Below are 23,023 nucleotides of genomic sequence, written 5' to 3'. Positions count from 1 at the left end.
CGACCAAAATATTACAGTAATATGTTTACGAAATTGGAAATATTAACGGTAGTCCCAAAGAACATTTATCGACTGATGAAATTTTGCTTACAAACGCATTGTCACAAATGAAATGCTAGAAATGAAATGATTTGGACTTTCCTCCAGTGTTTGTATATTTGGTACAGAAATGAGTTAAATAGACAGATGTAAAACTTTTGAACGATCTGATCATGGAATTAAAATGTCTGACAACAGCAGGCGAGGTTTGAAATGTAGCTGAAACTTGATTATTGTTAATAGCTCATCCTGCTACGGTGGAATTCTACAACAGGAAAAGTGATTAAATTATAAACGTGTAGATTAGCAGTATGTAGCCATACAAACAAGTGTTTTTCGTGGTAGCCATATGACTAGTACCAGGAAATCGAGAAAGTGAAAGAAATGGAAAACTTAAGAATAATAAAAAAAAGTTAACTACCTTTTCAGTAGCTTTTTACTATTACAATGTACATTTCAAAGTGAAGGTTTCGAAAATAAATGTTCTGGGTTCAGTCTCAGTCCCTTACACAGTTTCGATCTATCAGAGAGTTTCAATCTAGCTACAGTCCTAGACGCATTTTCGCTAGCGTAAATGTAATTGCCGTATACTTTAATTACATTCCTGCAGCAGATATAAGCTATCGATTTTTTAAAAATTGATTACCAGTCCGCTCTCAACTGTAGATTTCTTATAATTAAGAAATTAATCATCACCACCTTCAACATCATGGAGTAGGCCGCACAGTCTGCTCTGGAGAGGATCTCGTCCTCGGACATCTAGTGTACTCGCAGTTCAAGGAGATTAGAGGCAGATGATCTCGCTCCATTCGGTACACCAGTTCAGTGTTTAACTTTTAATTTTGCTTTCCAAATTGAATATCTGTAGCTCTTGTCTTATCTCCATATTTCATATTCTGTCTTTAAGTGACTGACCTGAAGAATTTCATATCACAAGACAACGATCCAGTCCGAAATGTCGAAACCTGCCCTCAAGTTTTTATACGAGAAGAAAACAGCAAAAGAAATGCACTGTCAAAATTTTATCTGCTAAGATACACCCAAAGAATGAAACGAAATTTGACAAATTCGAAGCTCACCAGGCGGCTGGGGAAATGTACCTCCTTCTCGTAATTTTAGCTGACAGCGCATGCACAACACCGTAGGCACAGGTCCTGGTATCTATTCAGCCGAATTTGTAACACATTTAATATCTGCAATCATTATTAGTTTCCTTAAATTGCATTAATTTTCTTTGTTCTTCCTTCGTTATATGCCTGCTAACAGCATCTGTCTTAGAGTGCGTTCCAGAGTTTCACAGTAATGTGGAATATAATAATGGTTTTCAACATTGAAAAGATGAGAACTTTACGACCACCTGCTTAATGACTTGTTGGTCTCTCTTTGGAACGCCATACGTCACTGATTCTGCGTATCATGGATTCGACAGTTTGTTTGTAGGTTTGTGGAGATACGTTCCACCAGATGTCCACGCAAACCTTGTGTCATTAAACAACGGGCCGCTGATTTGTGGACGTGGTGATGGTGCCTGATACGACCCGAATGGGCTCAATTGGATTCACATCAAGCGAATTTCTTGGCCAAGACGACAATGCGAGTACACTGTCATGTTCTTCAAGCCAGTGTAGCACTGTAGCACAGCTGAATGATGACATCGCCGGCGTTGAAGACATCAAGCATGGTGGCGCAGGTGGTCCACAGCTGCCAGTGGGTCTTCGATTAGTACCACAGGTCCCATGCGAGCACAGGAGAATGTCTCCCATAGCATAACACTGCTCCCACCAGCCTCAGTCCGAGGAGCGCTGCACGTTTAGAACCGTCGTTCGCGTGGATGTCGGCGTTTGTGGAGACGATCATCGACCTGGTGTGACAAAAATGTGATTCATCCGACGAGGCGAACGTTTCCATTGGTCGACGGTTGAATCCCGGTGGCCCCGCGCACACTACTGTTGCAGTTGACGACGTCTTTGGGTCGACATGTTGGCACGTAGGTGTGGTGTCTTGCACAGCTCCATGTGCAACAATGTACGATGAACGGTGTGCTCCCACGACTGTACCCTTTCTGCAGAGATTCCACAGATCGCCGTCTATCTTGCTTTACAGAGCAGACCATCCTCCGAACCCCACGTTCTGTGAAGAGTCGTGAACGTCCGACCACTTATCACCCAGTGGTAGTGTCATTGTTGTTCTACCATTTTCCATAGATACTCACAACAGTAGCACGTGAACATTCGACCAGTTACGTAGTTTTCGAAATACTCGTTCAAAGGCTCTGGGTAAAAACAGTATCGCTTTCGTTAAAGTTTCTGATGTAGATTTCCCTATTTGCGGCACACGTCGTCGCTAGAATAACTCTTCATCCCTGTTTGACCGACCCATACACTTTTGTTACCGCGTCACGCTTCCGCAATTCTCCCATCTCGCAATGGTCAGTGGTTCTAATGTTCTGGCTGAGCACTGTATGTGATACTTATTTCTTAATTTGTTGGACTTTCATTTCAGAGATGTTCACATTTTGTTAGAAATTGTGTAAACACTAGAAGAAACCGGAAATAACTATGACGATTTGTGAAGTGAGGTTCGTAAGATTACTGTTTTACAAATTGAATAGCAGAACGTAAACCCAGTACCTTTCTAGTACAAAGAAAACTGAACAAGATAGCTTTTAGCTACAAAGAAAAGCCTCTACATTTTCCTTTAAACGGATGGGAGAGGAAGTGCTCGGAGTTAATCAGAGTGCAAAGCTGGTTTGTTTTAGTAAAATCTGAACGTGAGTTTTATCAGTTGAAGAAAGATATACACGAAGTACGAAATACGGCCCAAAAATAAACTCACAAAAGTTGAGAGAAAAGTTATTGGAAAGATTTATAAATTGAATGCAGCGTTAGGCAGGGAGACATATGATACTGGGCCCTCTCAATTACAAGTGAGGCGAACACTGCTGATATCCAGGATTCCTCGATTTGATTAATCAGATTTAGGCAGTTACGAGGGCGTCCTCGAAAGTGAAGCTTCCGTATTTTTTATGCGAAAACTATTAAAGCTTTGTAAATAAAGCTAACTTTATTAACGGTCTCCATCTGTTTTCTTCATGTCTTCGTATCTGCAATCCTTTGGCATAAGATTACAGCATGCACACGGCGGAATATAACGCAACTATCTTGGTGCGTGAGAAACAGTATGCTCTAATCGAGTTTCGAATTCTAGGATTCGTCCACACGTGGGGCACCCCTTCCTTCAGTGTGGTAATGTCAAAACACATGCGAGCGCTGCAGCGTCCGGAACAGTCCGATGCCTAGGGTTCACAGTCATCGACAATCCCACATACAGTCCCCACTTGGCCTCATCCGAATTTCACCTGTCTTCCTAATTTAATGAACAATTTTGAGGACTTCACTTTGACAACGATAAAACAGTGCAAGCATAGATCATGTTGTTACTCTGCCTACAAAATCAAATATTCTACAGCGACGGCATCAAGAAAGCGAACCCTCATTGGGAGAAATGTGTTTGCTGCCTTGGTAACTATGTTGAGAAATTTCAACAAAATGATCTCTCCTTAGAAGAAATGTGTTTGCCATTGTTAATAACGTTTGTTTATTTAAAATGTTTTATGGGTTTTGCATAAAAATCCGTAGGCATTACTTTTCAGCACGCCTTTGTATTTGATAAAGTGCGTGTAGGTCGCAAAATTGCGAAGTTTTCTTCAAGTAATAGTGTAGATGAGATGTCGTTAACAGGTAACACTGTAGAGAAATTCGTAACTGACGTGAAGAAAGAGGTTTTTGTTGTACCCTAAAACACCATATACAAAGCCAATCAGTGAAGTTTCGTGCAAAAACAGCGTGGAAAGAGCGCTTTCTCATTTCGAGGGAGAAAATTATGGTGGAACTGATGAATGCTATGACACACGCAAATTAACACAAAAAATAAAAAATTAAATAAAGACTGTTTAGTTGCTAAAATCTTGTAAACGACAAAGCGGAATCTGGGAAAATGGGAGAGAATAATTTATGCATAGTCAGTCCGTATCACAACGTTTTACGAATTTGATGAGGTATGCCTGCTACACAGCAAAATATCCAGAACAACAGCCACAACAGTTTATTATTGATTTCCAATTCTGTCTGGATAAAACTGGCAATTACTGTGAGATGCGCGAATGCATTAAATTATTCTTTATCTGGTGTGCCTCCTACAAGAAAAATGTTTGTTTTCGTCACCCAGTAGCCACGTCTTATTTCTGTGGTGACTACAGGGAATAAACAAGGAACTGTTTCATTGTTAGTGAAATACAAATAGTACATGGATGAGAGTTATTTTGCAAAGAGCATTTCTAAGCAAAAATTTCTGGCTACAAACCAAGAATCTAATTTTGCAGTTTTATCTAATTTATCACCATTTGTAAAGATTTTAGTATACCGGTCTATTTTTCTATATTTTGCATTTAAAAATAATAAAACTTTTTCACCAAATTTAGTTTTTGAAATTTTAGTTTCAAAATGATGTAAGATTAATGTTTTTTACTTCTGATAATTTAGTGAACACCTCCGAACAACCATCTCCATAACTGTTAAGTTCAGGTAATAGATTTTCAATACTACCATTTGTGGCCATTTTAATTTATATAGAAAAAAATTTAAAGCTGAAAAATTTTGGCAATGTTTTAATTTTTGAGGAACTAAAGTATAAAGTTTCTATAAATTTTAAATTATAGAGCAAAGCAGTCAGTCCTTTTTTTGTAGGTTTTATAGCAAATCCAGATTTCAACTAGTGCCTATCAATTATCAGTGCACTATTTTCTAGTCTCAATACATGTCAGTTCCTTGCTGTTCAGCCATAGTTCTTTGAATACTTTTAGTTTGATCATCTCTCGTTTTTTGGATATATTTCAAATGGAAATGTAAACAATAAATTAAAAGTTATTTAATTTTTTCTAATTTTTCATTCTTTTGTTTTAATTAGAAATTTTCAGATCATATGTTAAATTCTTTTTTCTGTACATAATAACACGTGCAACTGTATGATTTGGAATATTTTCATTAAAGAAGACAAATAATTTCATTGTTGTTTTTTGAGCAGTTAAAACAAATACTCTTCTAGATGTATTAATTACATAAACAGGATAATTTTGAATGAAATTGAATGGACTTATATTTACACCATTATTTGAGTCATTGTTTTAAAACTTCTAAGGGATTCATAAGCTTTTAAGAAGTTATACGGTGGTTCAAGATTTCATAATCCTTGCAGAAAAACTTCAGTTCTTCCATTTTCAACATAAATATTTTGTAATTTAACATGATCAAATAAAAAAGAATGATGTAATAGATTATTTTTCTATTAGTTTGGAAAACAACAAAAATAAAGTAAGGCATGACGAATTTTATAGAATTATAATAATTAGAAATATCTAATTCTAAATTTCTGTTCCTCTGTAAACCAGCAAATTATATTGTTTGTAGTCCAAGAAAAGATACTGGAATTTTTGGATTTTTTGGATACTTTCAACAACCATTTTAACCTTCTTTTGGAAGTGTGGAATTATCATTTTATGCAATCCAATGCATAAAAATCAGCTCCATCTGCATGAATAACTTCAAAAGTCATATAAAGTTCCGAAAAATTAGGATGAACCCAACCTTCACCAATATTAATATTAATTTCTGTTTCCTTGTAATAAGATACTAATTGATAACATTTGATTCAGTTTATGATTTATTAAGGAAAGAATTTATTAATTCATTTCTAAAACACCTGTTACATAAGAACAATTCAAGTCAATTAAATTATAATTTTCATCAGATATAGTTATTTTTTAATTTGGAGTAAAATAAAAAATGGAATTTTTATGGGATGATTTGGCTTAGAAATTATTGTACTACTGAACTCAGAATTAGGTTTAAATGAAGCAATGTTATTAGTTTCTTGATGAAAATGATCAATACATTTTACAATCATTCCATTAGCCAAATTAAAATTTGTATTAATTAATTCAAATGAAACAATTTTAGAAACATATTTAGCAAATGTTTTTTCATTCAGTTCAGTAATTTGATTTCTAGAACCTAAAATATGATCTGCTACCTTCTTTATCCATAAATAATTTAACATCACTTTCAATAAGATCTACATTTAAATATTCATCTGCTTTAATATGAATATTTTGCTTTTTCGATTGAATGAATTTTTCTAAATTTTTCAAACTAAATTGACCAACAGGAATTTCTGTTGTTTCTTCATGGTAATGTAATTTATGTTCTGAAAATCTTACTATTCCTGCATCAGAGTAATATTTATTACCTTTTGATGTAATATTAACTAGTCAAACACTTTTAGAAGTTTCTCTTATTGGACCAGTTGATCATTTTTCCAGCCTGAAGAATTATCACTCAATTCAAATAAACTACCCATTTGTATTAGTAAAAATTATATAAATAAATGACAGATTGGGAACAAAAACAAAAAAATCAAAAAAGAAACATAGAAATAAACATGGTAAACTCTTACCAAATTTAATTTGATGTGCAGTCATTGGACCAAGTAGATTTGGAAAAACAACATTAATGAGTGGTAATTATATTTCAGCACTTGGTTGGTTATACTGGGAAAAATTAATTACTTGTATATTTATTCAAAAAGTTTAGATTAACCAACAAAGTGAAAAAAATGTGAAAAATTGGAGATAAAATTAATGAAAAAATTGTTGATTTTATTAAAGTGATGATGAAATTGTTCCATTAGATGAATGTGAAAAAAATACAGTTGCAGTTTTTGATGATTTCTTTCTTGAATATCAAGAAATAGTTGAGAATGTTTTAGTAGAGGAAGACAAAAGTTTACTGTTTTATTAAGTCCAACATATTCAAAAATTCTGAAACAGTTAGTTAGAAATAATTTTCGTAAATATCTATAGGCAATATGATACAAATTTAAATTATATTTTTGATGAATTTTTTGGTGACTTAAAGTTTGATGAGTTTAAAGAAATATGTAATAAATGTTGAAATAAAGATAAATATAGTTTCATTACAATAGATACAACAAGAAAAATTGATGAAGGTAGATATAGAGAAGAAATTAAGAATTTTTTAAACATTGAACATAAATTTTGAATATATATGCTGAACAATAAAATCAAAAGGCATTATCTCATTTTTTATTCTTAATAAATTTTTGCAAAATTCGATCCCATTGATAAAAAAGCCAAATGCAATATGAAAATAAAAATCAATTAACAGAAGAGTTTGAGAAATGGAAAAAACTACCAAGAACAGAATATGAAAAATATGGAAAAGATCAATCTCTTATCAATAAAATAGAAAAAGTTAAACAAGGAATTAAATTATTAGGAGGAGAAGTTCTAAAACCAACTGAAAAAACAGAGAAGTTGGAAAATGTATGGTTTCTTATAATGAACTCTAGTTAGAAGAATATAATGATATTCCAACAATTAAACATTATTAAAGTGATTAAAGAGATTACGTATTATGTGGATCAGAAATACAGGATGTATTAGAGAACTATGAAGAACAGACTAAATTAAGAACAAGACATGTACTGTTAAATAATAAAGGACAGTGATGTTGAAAAAATAAATATAGCTGAAAAATTTTAGAATTTGTTAATCACAGCAAAGATAATATTTTTGGATTTAGAACTGTTGGTCAATTTAAATATGTTGACAAATTAATACCTGTAAATTTCGATGATGATAAATTAAAAATTGGTGGAAGGGAATATGAAGGAATAGATGGATCAATGATACTTTCAACTAAAAAGAAACAACTACACTTGATTTAGGAACAGAACTTGATTTTCGCAATTTGTTAAATGAAACAACAAGTTTATGGTGACTGGTAACAGTAAACTTGTTGTTTCATTTAATGTGAATAACAGTCACACTTAAGCCTAACCTAGAAGGTTCACATTTAAAGTTAATCTCCCAATTTACAAAACTGTTACAATTGTATTGGATTCAAATGCTGTATACAATGAAAGTAATTCAAATAAAATAAAATGAAGTAGAGGAAATAAATGTAATAACAATCTTGATGGTTCATTAGCAAAAGGTGGTGAAGGTTTAGTAAAGAACTATTCAGAAATACCGGTTGAATATGTTTGGATAGATGATGTTCAAAAATTAATTGATAGATTAGCAGTTATTCATGGTGAAGAATTATCAGGAAATAAACATAATTGTAACGAAAAATTTGGAATAACACAAATGTTAATTAAGAAATTTAGTGATTTTATTATTAATGGTCACGAAGGAATTCCTTTTTAATCAGATTTTTGAGTTATGTATTAAAGTTTAGTTAATACTTTGTTTAAAAATCGCCATTCGAATGCATATTTCAGGCAATTGATTATGTGGCCTGAAACCAAATTAGAAGAAAAATTAGGTAGAGGAGATTAAGGAATTAATCCAGACAATGAAGCATGTAAAGAAATAATTAGAAGAAAGGTATGAAGCTGATAAGAAAATTCAAATAGCTGCAAAAGAAAGAATGCATGCTAGTGATGCATCATTGAGTGAAAAAATAGCAGCAGCTGCTTTTAGAGGAATTATGTATGGGAAACAGAAATGAGGAATGGGTATAAATGCTGCACGTGCTGAAGCAGACTTAAGCCTGTGGCTTGATAAAAATGGATAGTGTTTATAAAATTCTTTATCTGTATAAATTGCTAACTTATCAATTAATTATACTTTTTTGCCAGTGGCAAAACTAAACCAAAATCAATTAAATTTAAACTCAATAATGGGCAATTAAATTTTTTTGAACAATTTTTAACTGATGAGAAAAACTGATGGAAATTGCTTCATTAACTACTCATGTTGTGAAAAAGGTTGTTGAATATACAAAAAACAAAAAGAAAAAATATGAAATTGGATTTTTACCATTATCATTAATTGCATTACCTTATTTAGCAGCAATTGGTTCACTTGAAAGTGAAACTACAGCAACTGCAAATGCAGTTATTAGTTACAAAAAAGATATAATTTGGAATTGGAAAGACATGAAAAGGAGTGAAACGAATTTCAAAGAAATAATCAATAAATTTAATAAACCCTTATATGATTTTGACATAGAAGAATTAGTTAAACAACTGAAAATTAACGATGTTTGTGGCGTTTTATAATTGATTAATTACCCAATGAACCAAAAAATTTAGAATGTGGAAAAATAAATTTAGATTCTTCTGATAATGTTGGAACTGATTGGATTTGTTATAAAAATGAAAAAATAAAATTTGTTTTTCATTCATGTAGAGGAAATTTTCTAAAGTAACTAGTTAACTATATGAGAAATATTGATCTTTACTACAGTATCAAAAGAATAAAAAAATTCAGTGATGTAAATTGTGGATATTTGTGTTTATCTGTTTTGAAACTATTGTGTATGAATTATAAGTTTAATGATAATTTAAATTTATTAAATGGACACTTATGTAAATAAGGTGCAGTCTGAAGGTCATACAATTAACTGTCAGATGAATTTAGAAACCATAGAAGATCAATATGAAGCAAAAACAGAAAGTTGAATTAAACAATTCCTTAAAGAATTACTTTTCATTTTTAAGCTACCTGAAGGATATATTGATTTTAGATATAGAAGAATTGGGGATATAACTGATACAATAAAGGGTTATGATGCTGTTACTAATCAGTACCTAGAAAAAGAATGTTACAAAATCTGAATATACAAGTATTTCATCATAGTTGAACAGTTATGTCAGTAAAACAGCTTTAACTCAATACTGGAATGATTAACATAATCTTAAAGAAAAAAGTATATGATAAACAATATATATATATATATATATATATATATATATATATATATATATATATATATATATATTTGTACTGAGCAATTGTCACCAGAAGGCATATTGACATTGACAGTCAAAGTTATTGAGTTTCCACATGAAAATGACCGAAACTAGTAGTGCCGTGCAAAATAAACGACAACTTAAGGTTTTGACCATGAATTTCAATGATTATCAGCTGATTCCAGCTGCTTCTCCCTATATGCAACCATAATATGATGGGTAGTTCTGTTGATTTATAAAGCTACACCTTCAGCTCTTGTCTGTCTTTATATCTGAAAGTTCTATGGATTGTTCCATTTATATGTTTAAATTTGCAAACTTCTCTTTGTCATTATATGTTGTTAGGGGTATTCGTATTCAAGATATTCAAAAATGGACATATTTTGCTGTTTATCTCAGTTTTAGATATTATTATTTTTTCCCCAGATATACTATTATTTGTTATTCAAGTGGAGGCATTGCGAGTCAATGTTCTTGTGCTCTATGTTGTAAGATGTATAGTCCACTTTATAAATCATCTCGTGTGTGAAGCTCAATAGCTACACCGTTTGCGTACGAAATCTGAGTTGTTCCAGTACGGCGCTCGTAACGTGGCCGGGGAAGAGCCGGAGGCATAAACCGGAATGAATTTGTTTGTGTAATTTATCTCCATAGCCTGAGGAAAGAAGGAACGTGTTGCCGACCACGTAACATCGGCGCCCGTTAGACTACTACATTCTTTTCGGTGGTGACACGGACGTCCCAGAGAGCACACACCTTGCCGGACTCGGCCCTGGCGTGGACGTGGCTGGCCGCGGCGGGCGGCGGCGGCAGCGGCAGGCCGGAGGCGGCGGCGGCGGCGGCGGCGGCCTTCTGCTGGTGGAGGAGCAGGTGGTGCTGGGCGAGCGCGTCCTGGTGCAGCAGCAGCGTGGAGGAGGCGGCGGCCGACACGGCCAGCAGCGTCGTGGTGGCGCCGACGCCCGCGGCGGCCAGCCCGCTGTGCGAGCAGCCGCGCGTCGGGCTGACGAACGTCACCTCCTGGCCCGCCTCGGCCGACGGCGCCCCCGGCGCGGGCGCGCGCTCCCCCAGCAGCCGCCGCCAAGCGGACCGGAACTGCGGGCCGCCGCACACACACACACACGCACACTCACAACACCCGCCACTCCCAGGAACGGCCCCTTTTGTATGAGGCGAGGCCGGGGTGGTCGAGACACTGAAGTCTAAGGCACGTGTCATTCGTGTGTAACAAGAACAAGAACATGCAAACATGCTCTCTGAGCTTCCTTACTACTCTATCCACCACAATACACTCACAGTTTCAGCAACATTCTTTTTGCATGAGCCATCTAATTCCCCAAACAGTCACAACATACTGAGGGATCAAAAAGTCAGCAACTTAAGAAACCACGGAATAATGTAGATAGAGAGGTAAAAATTGACACACATGCTTGCAATGACATGGGGTTTTATTAGAACAAAAAAAAAAAACAAAGTTCACAAAATGTCCGACAGATGGCGTGGACAGCGAAACGTCAGTGACTGCGCATGACAATCGCGTATAAAAGGAGCTGTAATGAGAGAGAGAATCAGATGCGCCAGCAATCGGAGCATGTTGACATTACCTGAAAAGGCGCTTTTAGTAAAGCTCATTATTAGAATGGGGAATGTACACGCAATCTGGTGAGGCCAATTGAGGAGTTTCATGGGTGACAAATATTGGCTCTGGGGTTCACAAAGCTCACAACGGCCGGGAAGGTGGAGCTGTGGGCAGAGGACACCCGTCCCACATTGGAGTGACGACACCGGCAGATGAGGCACACCAGCAAATCAGCGCCGTGCAGCGTCAAGGATCCAATCGTGGACTTCACAGCCCTTGCTCGAAGTCAAGTTATCAGCAAAGCGCTGTGCTCCAGCTTGCCTAGGCCAACAGTTCACTCTTGGGCCCTCACAACACGTGATAGTTTAGTGCAGTGCTAGTGGCCCCAGCACGAGGTCTCCCGTCCATTAGGCCGTTTGCACTGAACGAGATTCTTATCATAATCTCATCTGTTCAAGTGTGCTATATTCTCTCGACAATCCAGAAATACAGAGGAACAATAAGATGGACGTCTTACGAACGTAATGCAGAATGTGGTTGATCTTCAGCAGTATGGAAACTCATTGACCCCTCTATGGATACAAAAGCACAAAGACTCCCCACGAAACGAGTTCGTAAAATAATTTACAAATAACGTGACACACAACGGGCACTTAGTTATCCTTGACTTCGAAGCATCTCACCACATCACTGAACTTAAGGCACAAACTATACAGCAAACGTACAGAAGAGTGTGAAGAAGCTCTTTGTAAGACAGGTGGTTAGTGCCACCGTGCAGTGAGCAACTTTTGGTCTCCGTTAAACTGTGGTTTACAGACTGGACATGCGGCCATCGTGATGATCATGGAAGCTTCTCCACTCATATCCAGTAGAGACGTCACTTCCTTACGCCACGAATTTGGCACGTTCAGATTCCCGAACAGTTGAGTGCTGCCGCCGCTGGCCAACACGTAGTTCGTCCCGTCTTGGGTTGACGTGGGGAGTCCCGTGGGACGAGCGTGGCGCTCGCCAGCGGTCCAGCCGGGCAGAACAGTGGGGCCTCGGCCAGCGAACAGTGGGATGCGTGGGACAGCTGGGCGCTGCGGGTGTCACTGTGTCAGTGCTTAGGAGCTTTCATTCCTAATATTGGCTCTCTGATCAAGTTCTTCGGCAACTGTCGAGCCCTTTTGACTGTGCCCCTGTTCTAGCAACATGTGAGGGCTCTCCGCACTACTGGCCAATATTATTGTTTCTCTGTTACAGTTGGGCTACAGAAATACAAGACTGGTCATTAAAACGGCTACACCAAGAAGAAATGCAGATGATAAACCTCGACTGTTAGTCATACAAGGTCGTTGGGATCCAGCACGGCGTTCCGTATTACCCTCCTGAACCCACCGATTCCTTATTCTGGTAACAGTCATTGGATCTCCACCAACGCGAGCAGCAATGTCGCTATACGATAAACCGCAATCGCGATAGGCTACAATCCGACCTTTATCAAAGTGGGAAACGTGGTGGTACCCATTTCTCCTCCTTACACAAGGCATCACAACAACGTTTCACCAGGCAACGCCGGTCAACTGCTGTTTGTGTATGAGAAATAGGCTACAATCCGACCTTTATCAAAGTGGGAAACGTGATGGTACCCATTTCTCCTCCTTACACGAGGCATCACAACAACGTTTCACCAGCCAACGCCGGTCAACTGTTGTTTGTGTATGAGAAATCGGTTACAAACTTTCCTCATGTCAGCACGTTGTAGGTGTCGCCACCAGTGCCAACCTTATGTGAATTTAATGGCCAGTAGTGTAGTTCGCTCCCTGGTGCACTCACTAATGGACCTCCGTACGAACCCAAATGTACGAACCCAAATGTCTCTCAGCTCACGTTGGCACCCATTACGTGAGATCAACACTGCCATCAGCAGGATCGTTCTGCAGTCGGCTGCGAGTGCCGTTCGCCTACCTTTTTCTCAGCAGTGTCTTGCGAGAGAACCGTCGTCTTCCCTTCGGTGATTACCATTTCAGTTTACAAAGCACCTCAGTAACACTGGCGTGTGGATGGAACCTACCAGCACCCCTCTCAACTGCTACAATGTCTTCCTTTAATTTGACCTGCTGGAGAGCCCAAACACTCTAACAGTATTCAAGAATGGGTCGAACCGTTGTTCTGTATACGGTCTCCTTTAGAGGCGAACCACACTTTTCCAAAGTTATCCCAGTAAATCAGAGCCGACCATTCGTCTTTCCTACAACCAACCTTACGCGCTATTTTCGTTTCATATCGCGTTACAATGTTACACCTAGGTATTTAAGCGACATGAGTGTTCCGCAGAACACCAGTAATACTGTATTAGAACACCGCAGAATTATTTTTCCTACTGTTGCACATTTATTTACATTTTTCTTGATTTAGAGCGAGCTGCTATTCGTCACACCAACTCATCCTGCTTCCTCCTACGGTGAAGTCACTCAGCGATGACACTCTGCCGTACTCTACAGCGTCATCGAAAACAGTCACACCATCCATCATATCGTTTATATATACAGAGAGCAAGAAAAGGCTCTGTAACACTCTTCTGGAGCACTTACGACAATACCTCTGTCTCTAACGAACATTCGACGCCAGGACAACGCACGCACTGGGTGGTTCTATTGAAGAAGTCTTCGGGTCACTCACATATATGAGATCGTATTCCGTATGTTCGGAGTTCCCTTAACAGCCTACAGCGGGGCGCTGTGTCAAACGCTTTCCGGAAATCTAGGAATATGGAATCTGCCTCTTTCCCATCATCCAAGGTTTAAATTGTATCATACGCGAAAAGGGATAGTTGAGTTTCGCGCGAGCGAAGCTTTCTGAATCTGTGCTGATTTGTGGACAGGAGGTTTTCCGTCTCAAGTAATATTCGAAGTCATAAGGTACTCAGGAATTCGGCGGGAAACCTATGATAAGGAGAATGGTTTGTAATTTTCGGTTTCTTTCTTTTATCCTTTTTATATACTGAACTTTCTTGCACTTTTGTTCAGTCGGTTAGGAATTTGCGTCGGGCGAGATATTCAGAATAAGCGGTAGATAATAGATCAGCGCCATACAGGACTTCCTGTATAAAATCGAACTGGGATTCCGTGCGGACCTTGTAATGTTACTTGAATTACGTAACCATTACGGCAGCTCACCTCAACCTCTCGATACCAGCAGTATTCTGCTGTGTTTCTGTAGAGTAGTTGGCATATTTCTGAGACAACATTCAGATTTGATTTCATTAATGTAGAGGTACTTTGATACATCAATATGTTTGTATTACAATGATATTATTATTATGTGTATTCTTTCTTATGTCATTATGATCTTTGACGTACTTGTAACTCTGATTTTTGGGCGCGTAAGCGATTATTAGTTAGCTGTTAGAGAGTCGGACCTTGAGAAAGTCAGGTGTTGGACGTCGTGTTGGAAAGACGCATATCGTAGTCAGCGTATAAAATGTGAACTTTAAAGTGAGGAAGATGTTCTCAAGTATGTTTTGTATTGTGAAGTGATGTTTTGTACGTTACGTGATATTGCAACAAAAGCAATAAAAAGGAAGTGTAGCTTAAATTCGGAGTGCTGATTATTTTTTATATTATTTTTTTATATCACCATTGTGCTAACTTTGAAAGCTTTAATCTTCAAGAATGGTTTGTGAAAGACATCTACAAAACTTTTGAATAAAGCAGAATAAAACCTAGGCCTCTTTGCATCCGAGCTTGGAATCATCACCACTTAGATTTTCGACGACTGAGCCATGATTTTACAACGAGACCAGCGTGGGAAACACGAAAAGATGAGTGCCTAGTTTATTCATTATTACATGAAATGACTTTATTAACTGTGCTCTAATGACACCTGCCACATAATTGTTGTTGCCCGAAAATGCAGTATTTAGCAGCATGAGAAACATCAGAATCATTATTAAATTTTGACCTTTGTTGTGATAGGGTTGTTAGAACCCGCCAGCTTATTTGTTTTCGGCTGTTTTAGCTGTATCTGAGCGGCAGGGACGCCTACTTCTGTGTCTTCCATACGGCGACCTGGGCGACGGTGGCACAGCAGTATGTCTGTACGATACACCTGCGTGAACAGTTCTGTAAACATGGAATCTGAAACACGATGTTCCCGTTTTCTGCCTGCTGCTGCCGCGTCAGCCTCTGACGCTACTCTCGCTCATTTCGGGTGTAATTTGTGGAAATAAACCGGTGGATCCGAGGGCCAGAGATGTTACGGGGAGCAGAGCGGGCGGCAGTTTGCTTCGGCGCGACGTGTGTGGCGGGCCGGTCCAGTGGCGCGCTCCCCGCGGCCTCCAGCGGCGGGCGCTGGAGCGGACCGGAGGTAATTTCCCGCCAACGAGTGTCAGTGGAGGCGCGGGCGCGTCGGAAAGGCGGGCGCTTAATTACGGCGGCGCCTCAGTTTGTGAGTCGCGGCGACGACGCGTTTCACTCGCGGGCCCCGTTGGGGTCGTCCAGGGCGCTAGGGGGACGGAAGGACCGCCGGCTGCTGGAAGGGCGGCCGCTTCGCCCGGTCTGGAACTGCAGCCAGAAGGCCGGGGCGCCAGGGACCGAAGCTGCCAGCTCGCGCGGCGTTGCTGATGGCGCAGCCCGGTATACTGCGGCAAGGGGCGCAGCGGTCGCGGGAACAGCAAACAGGTGAAGCGCGCCGTAGGAGGGGTGAAACGATGGGATGATGATGGCATTGAAACAGAGAGTGACAGGCGTAAGGCTGAAATACTAAACACCTTTTTCCAGAGCCGTTTCACAGAGGAAGACCGCACTGCAGTTCCTTCTCTAAATCCTCGCACGAACGAGAAAATGGCTGCCACACATCGAAATAAGTATCCAAGGAGTAGAAAAGCAACTGAAATCAGTCAACAGAGGAAAGTCCACTGGACGTGACGGGATACCAATTCGACTCTACACAGACTACGCGAAAGAACTTGCCCCCCTTCTAACAGCCGTGTACCACAAGTCTCTAGAGAAACGGAAGGTTCAAAATGATTCGAAAAGAGCACAGGTAGTCCCAGTCTTCAAGAAGGGTCGTCGAGCAGATGCGGAAAAGTATAGGCGTGTATCTCTGTTGCAGAATTTTAGAACATGTTTTCTGCTCGCGTATCATGTCATTTCTGGAAACCCAGAATCTACTCTGTAGGAATCAACGTGGATTCCGGAAACAGCGATTGTGTGAGACCCAACTCGCTTTCTTTGTTCATGAGACCCAGAAAATATTAGATACTGGCTCACATGTAAATGCCATTTTCCTTGACTTCCGGAAGGCGTTCGATACAGTTCCGCACTGTCGTCTGATAAACAAAGTAAGAGCCTACAGAATATCAGACCAGCTGTGTGGATGGATTGAAGAATTTTTAGCAAACAGAACACAGCATGTTGTTCTCAATGGAGAGACGTCTACAGACGTTAAAGTAGCCTCTGGCGTACCACAGGGGAGTGTCATGGGACCACTGCTTTTCACAATATATATAAATAACCTAGTAGATAGCATCGGAAGTTCCATGCGGCTTTTCGCGGATGATGCTGTAGTATACAGAGAAGTTGCAGCATTAGAAAATTGCAGCGAAATGCCGGAAGATCTGCAGCGGATAGGCACTTGGTGCAGGGAGTGGCAACTGACCCTTAACATAGACAAACGTAATGTATTGCGAATACATAGAAAGAAGGCTCCTTTATTGTATGATTATATGTTAGCGGAACCAACACTGGTAGCAGTTACTTCTGTAAAATATCTGGGAGTACGCGTGCGGAAGGATTTGAAGTGGAATGATTATATAAAATTAATTGTTGGTAAGGCGAGTGCCAGGTTGAGACCCATTGGGAGAGTCCTTAGAAAACGTAGTCCATCAACAAGAGATGGCTTACAAAATAGTTGTTCGACCTATACTTGAGTATTGTTCACCAGTGTGGGATCCGTACCAGATCGGGTTGACGGAGGAGATAGAGAAGATCCGAAGAAGAGCGGCGCGTTTCGTCTTAGCAAACTCAAGTGGCAGACTCTGCAAGAGAGGCGCTCTGCATCGCGGTGTAGCTTGCTCGCCAGGTTTCGAGAGGGTGCGTTTCTGGATGAGGTATCGAATATACTGCTTCCCCCTACTTATACCTCCCGTGGAGATCACGAATGTAAAATTAGAGAGATTCGAGCGCGCACGGAGGCTTTCCGGCAGTCATTCTTCCCGCGAACCATACGCGAGTGGAACAGGAAAGGGAGGTAACGACAGTAGCACGTGAAGTGCCCTCCGCCACACATCGTTGGGTGGCTTGCGGAGTATAAATGTAGATGTAGATGTAGATGTGGATGTAGACAAGGATCTCGGCAGTGTGAGCCCACTCATTAGTACGAGGTTGGGCACCGTCTCCTGGCCGGCCTCGGTGGCCTCGCGGTTCTAGGCGCGCAGTCCGGAACCGTGCGACTGCTACAGTCGCAGGTTCGAATCCTGCCTCGGGCATGGATGTGTGTGAGGTCCTTAGGTTAGTTAGGTTTAAGTAGTTCTAAGTTCTAGGGGACTAATGACCACAGCAGTTGAGTCCCATAGTGCTCAGAGCCACTTGAACCATTTTTGAATCGTCTCCTGTGTGGAGACGGTGCCCAACAGACAAGCTGTCTGCATGCCAGACACACTGGAGTTGTGGTATTTCGTAAGACAGCAGGACCGCTCTCGTGACTGTCAGATGCACCTGAACTGCAAATTCGCACGTCAAAATGGTGATCTTAGCTGTTCTTGGTTGGTTGGTTTGTTTAATGATTAAAGGGACCAAACTGCAAAGGTCATCGGTCCCTTGTTTCACAAAAACAAGGAACATATTGAAACCATCCTGCAGTCATGCGAAGCACTAAAATAAAAATTCCGGGGGAAGAAAAGCCCAAAGGTGAATGGTAAGACAACATGGAACACTGAGCACAGCAACAAAAACAACATATAGAAGAAAGGCAGAAGGAATTAAAACTGCACAGCAGAGGACCGTGGCTGGCTGATCACGAAAATAAAAGGATGATCCAGCCACTCTGCAACAAGTTAAAACCTCCAGATTAATAAATTAGGGTGCAGTCCAATTACAACAGCCACTCTGCAACAAGTTAAAACCTCCAGATTAATAAATTAGGGTGCAGTCCAATTACAACACAAAACTAAGTAAAATATACAGCACAACAGAGGGCGACGCAATAAAATTAGAGAGACCTAAAAAACCTAAAACACGATCTGCCATAGAGACATTGTCACCTAAGAGAGATGACAAATCACCCTGGGGATTAAAAGCTCGCCTGAGAGCGGTTAAAAGAGGACATTCCAACAACAGATGGGCCACCGTCATGTTTGCACCACAGCGACGCAGCAGATGACCATGCGTCAGCCAAGAGAGACCAATGCGGAGCCTACACAGAACAACAGAATCCCTGCGAGAGGCCCGCATGGAGGAAGGCCACACAGTTGTGGTCTCCTTTACTTGCCGCAGCTTATTAGAGTGCGCCATTCGTCTCCCCACGTCCCAAAGACACGACGGTGCAACACCAATCGGAGATCAGTTGCCGGGAGGCCGATCTCCAGCGTCTGTTTGCGGGTTGCCTCTTTGGCTAACTCGTCGGCGAGTTCGTTTCCCGCTATCCCAACGTGTCCCGGGGTCCATATGAACACCACCGGACGACCACGCTGTTCAAGAGCGTGAATGGCCTCCTGGATGGCAGCAACAATGGGATGGCGTGGGTAGCACTGGCCAAGAGCCTGCAGACTACTGAGAGAGTCACTGCAAATGACGAAGGACTCTCCAGTGCAGGTAGGAATACGCTCAAGGGCACGACAAACGGCTGTCAGTTGTGCGGTGTAGACACTGCAGCCTCCCGGCGAGGAGCGCTGCTCGACATAGTCCGCTCGAGCATAAGCGCCCCCCACACGGCCATCAGCCACCGAGCCATCGGTATAGATAGCCTCCGAGTCATGGTATGCGGCGAGGAGAGCAAGGAAATGGCGGCGCAAGACTGCAGGAGGAGCCGAATCGTTTGGCCATCGGGGAAGTTCCAATGGAAGCTGCGGCCGACGAATACACCAAGGTGGTCTATGTGGGCGGACCTGGTAAGCAGACGAAAGAGGCAAACACTCGAGTTCGCGAAGGAGCGACCAAACACGGATCCCAATTGTATGGCCTGATCGTGGCCGCTGGTGTGGGATACGGATTGCCGCATTAGCGAAAAGGAAGCGGTAGTTAGGGTGACGGGGCGAACAACGGACGTGGGCAGCATAGTTGGCTAACAGTTGTTGACGCCGGATGCGAAGCGGGGGAACCCCAGCCTCAGCAAGGAGGCTATGAACAGGGCTGGTGCGGAATGCTCCTGTCGCCTGTCGTACCCCACAATGGTGAACGGGGTCCAGCAGCTGCAACGCTGAGGGCGATGCGGACGCATACGCCACATTCCCATAATCCAGTCGGGACAGCACGAGGGCTTTGTAGAGCTGCAGCAGCGTGTTACGATCTGTACCCCAAGTTGTGTTGTTGAGGCAGCGGAGGCCATTCAGATGCTGACACCTGAGCTGACGAATATGTGGAAGCCACGTAAGCAGGGCATCGAACAGCAATCGCAAAAAACGGTAAGTGTCAACAACCCTGAGCATGGCATCCTGAAGCTCAGGTTGGGGATGGACAGTTCGACGCCAACAAAAGTGCATAACACAAGTATTCACAGGATAAAAGTAAAACCCATGGGCTAGGGCCCATGCCTGCGCCTTGCGTATGGCTCCCTGCAACCTACGTTCTGCAACACCAATGGTGGAGGAGCTGAAAAAGATGCAAAAATCGTCAGCATATAACGTAGGTGAGACAGACGACCCTACTGCTGCTGCAAGGCCGTTAATGGCCACAAGGAAAAGGGGCACGCTCAATACAGAGCCCTGTGGAACGCCGTTCTCCTGGATATAAAGTGAACTATCGGATGTGCCAATTAAAACGCGGAATTTCCGAACAGACAAAAAATTCTGAATAAAAATGGGGAGAGAGCCCCAGAGACCCCATCCGTGCAACGTGGCGAGAATATGGTGCCGCCACGTCGTGTCATATGCTCTGGAGAGGTCGAAAAAGACGGTGACGAGGTGTTGGCGCCTGGAAAAAGCACTGCGGATTGCAGACTCGAGAAAGACCAAAGCATCGGCGGTGGAACGGCCCTGACGGAAACCGCTCTGGCACGGAGCTAGAATACCACGAGACTCGAGCAGCCAACACAGCCGTCGACTCATCATACGTTCCAGTAGCTTGCACAGAGTCTTTGTTAAGCTGATGGGCCGATAACTATCCACATTAAGTGGATCCTTACCAGGCTTCAGCACCAGAATGATGGCACTTTCTCGCCACTGCGACGGAAAGACATCATCGCTCCATATGCAGTTGAAGATGGCAAGAACACATCGCTGACAGTCTGGGTACAGGTGTTTGAGCAACTGATTGTGGATGCCATCTTGCCCAGAGGCCGTATCGGGGCACCGTGCCAGGGTGCTTTGGAGTTCCCACGAACTAAGTGGGGCGTTATACGCCTCAGGGTAAGGAGAAGCAAAAGAAAGTCGTTTGTCTTCCTCCTGGCGTTTTAGCGCAGGAAACGCAGGCGGGTAATTCCCCGACGCAGACGCCCGAACATAGTGCTGAGCGAAAGGTCAGCGATTACATAGGCATCGGTGCATAGCGCCCCATTGATGGAAAGCCCTGGCATACCTGTAGAGTGCTGCAATCCAAAGATGCGCCGAATCTTCATCCACACCTGGGAGGGCGAAGTACGGGAACCAATGGTGGAAACGTACCTCTCCCAGCACTCCTGTTTCCGCCGTTTGATGAGTCTCTGGACCTGAGCACGGAGACGTTTGAAGAAAATGTTCTCCAAAGACGGATGCCGCTAATGTCGATGAAGAGCCTGCCGACGTTCTTTAATGGCTTTAGCTACCTCCGGCGACCACAAGGCACTGACTTTCGCTGGGGGCACCCTAACAAAGGAAGCATGGTACGTTCTGCAGGGGAATCAATCGCTGCAGTCAGTGTCTCAACCGCCACATCGATCGTACCGTGGGGGACAGAGTCAACAGTGGCAGCAGAAGAGAACACTTCCCAGTTGGCATTGCTAAATACCCATCTGGGCAAGCGTTCAGTGGAGCGACACTGGGGTAGTGAAAGGAAGATGGGAAAATGGTCACTACCACACAAGTCGTCATGGACTCTCTAGTGGGGTGCACAACGACAGATCTATGGCCGAGAACGTGCCATGCGCCACACTGAAATGTGTGGTGGTGCCAGTGTTTTAAAGGTAGAGGTCGAGTTGGGAGATGAGATTCTCGACATCTCTGCCTCGGCCAGTAATCTTCGTTCCTCCCCACAGGGGATTGTGGGCGTTTAAATCCCCCAGGAGAAGAAAAGGCGTGGGGAATTGAGCGACAAGTGCAGCCAATTCGGTCAGGGGGACTGTATCACCCAGAGGGAGATAAACACTGCAGACGGTTATGTCCTGGGTAGTCCTTACGCGGACAGCCACAGATTCCAATGATGTTTGAAGGGGAACAGGAGCACTATATACAGAGGTAAGGACATACACGCAGGCTCCACCTGACACACTATGGTAGGTGCTACGGTTACAGTAATAGCCCCTGTATCCATGAACGACAGGGGTCTGCATTGCCGGGAACCAGGTTTCCTGTAGGGCAATGCAGAATGCAGGTGTCATGCTTAGAAGGTGGCGTAGCTCAGGTAGATTGGTAAAATAACCGCCACAGTTCCACTAGAGGATGGTACAAAACGTGTCCTGTAGAGGCAAGAAGGCACTGAAAAGGCAAATTACTTCTCAGAGTCACATGCTGCCACCAAATGAGCGACTGACGTCGCAACTTCCATTGTATCTGAGGAGACGGCGTGATCCAGGTCATCAGGGGACGCAAAGAGCTCGACCTCATCCTCAGAGGCTGAGGAAGGGTGGCGAGGGAACCACTGCGTCCTTATTCTTTTTAGACAGCTTCCTCTTCTCTCTCTTGTCTTTGGGAGGAGGGTGTGCATGGTGGGAGGGCTTTCCTGATGTCAGGAACAGAGGAAGAGCGTGAAGCCCTTCGACTAGCAGCTGGTGGCTTCTTCAGCCACTGGTTAGTGTCTTGTGAGACACTGGTAGAGTCCTTGGAAGGGACTCCCCCAAGGGACCCCTTCCGAATGAGTGAGGCCGGAGGAGGCTGTTGCATCTCCAGCTGAGTAGCTGGAGAGGGCTGTTGCTTCTCCGGCTGAGAGGTTGTTTTCGGAGTAGTGGAAGAGAGAGTGGGCCTTAGCAGCGGTGGGGCAGGTGTGACTTGATTGCAGGAACTGGTGGCGGCAGTGTGACTGTAGCATAACTCCTCAACATAGGTGTGGGGTTGAGTCATTCTAGCTTCTTCTTTGCCTCTTTGTAAGTCCAAGGTCTTAATTTCTTGTATCTTCCGCTGTCATTGGTGGACTGGCGAGCAGGGAGAATGATGCTCCCCACAGTTAACGCGGGTGGGAGGCAGAGCACATGGAGCATTGGGATGTGAAGGTCGTCCACAATCACGACACGTGAGGCTGGCAG

The 23,023-nt window shown here is 42.3% G+C and overlaps 1 protein-coding gene across 1 annotated transcript in view; it reads right to left on the bottom strand.

Moving 5' to 3' along the window:
- The window catches only part of LOC126291537 (melanopsin-like), a 254,604-nt gene that overhangs the window by 10,231 nt on the left and 221,350 nt on the right, over positions 1-23,023 (bottom strand). The window contains exon 8 of the mRNA XM_049985038.1: positions 10,633-10,968. Within this exon, the coding sequence (XP_049840995.1) occupies positions 10,633-10,968 (336 nt within the window). The remainder of the gene's footprint in view (positions 1-10,632; positions 10,969-23,023) is intronic.

This window comes from Schistocerca gregaria, chromosome 9 (genome assembly GCF_023897955.1).
Source record: "Schistocerca gregaria isolate iqSchGreg1 chromosome 9, iqSchGreg1.2, whole genome shotgun sequence".
NCBI lineage: Eukaryota > Metazoa > Arthropoda > Insecta > Orthoptera > Acrididae > Schistocerca > Schistocerca gregaria.
This window is presented reverse-complemented; position numbering and strand designations above follow the sequence as displayed.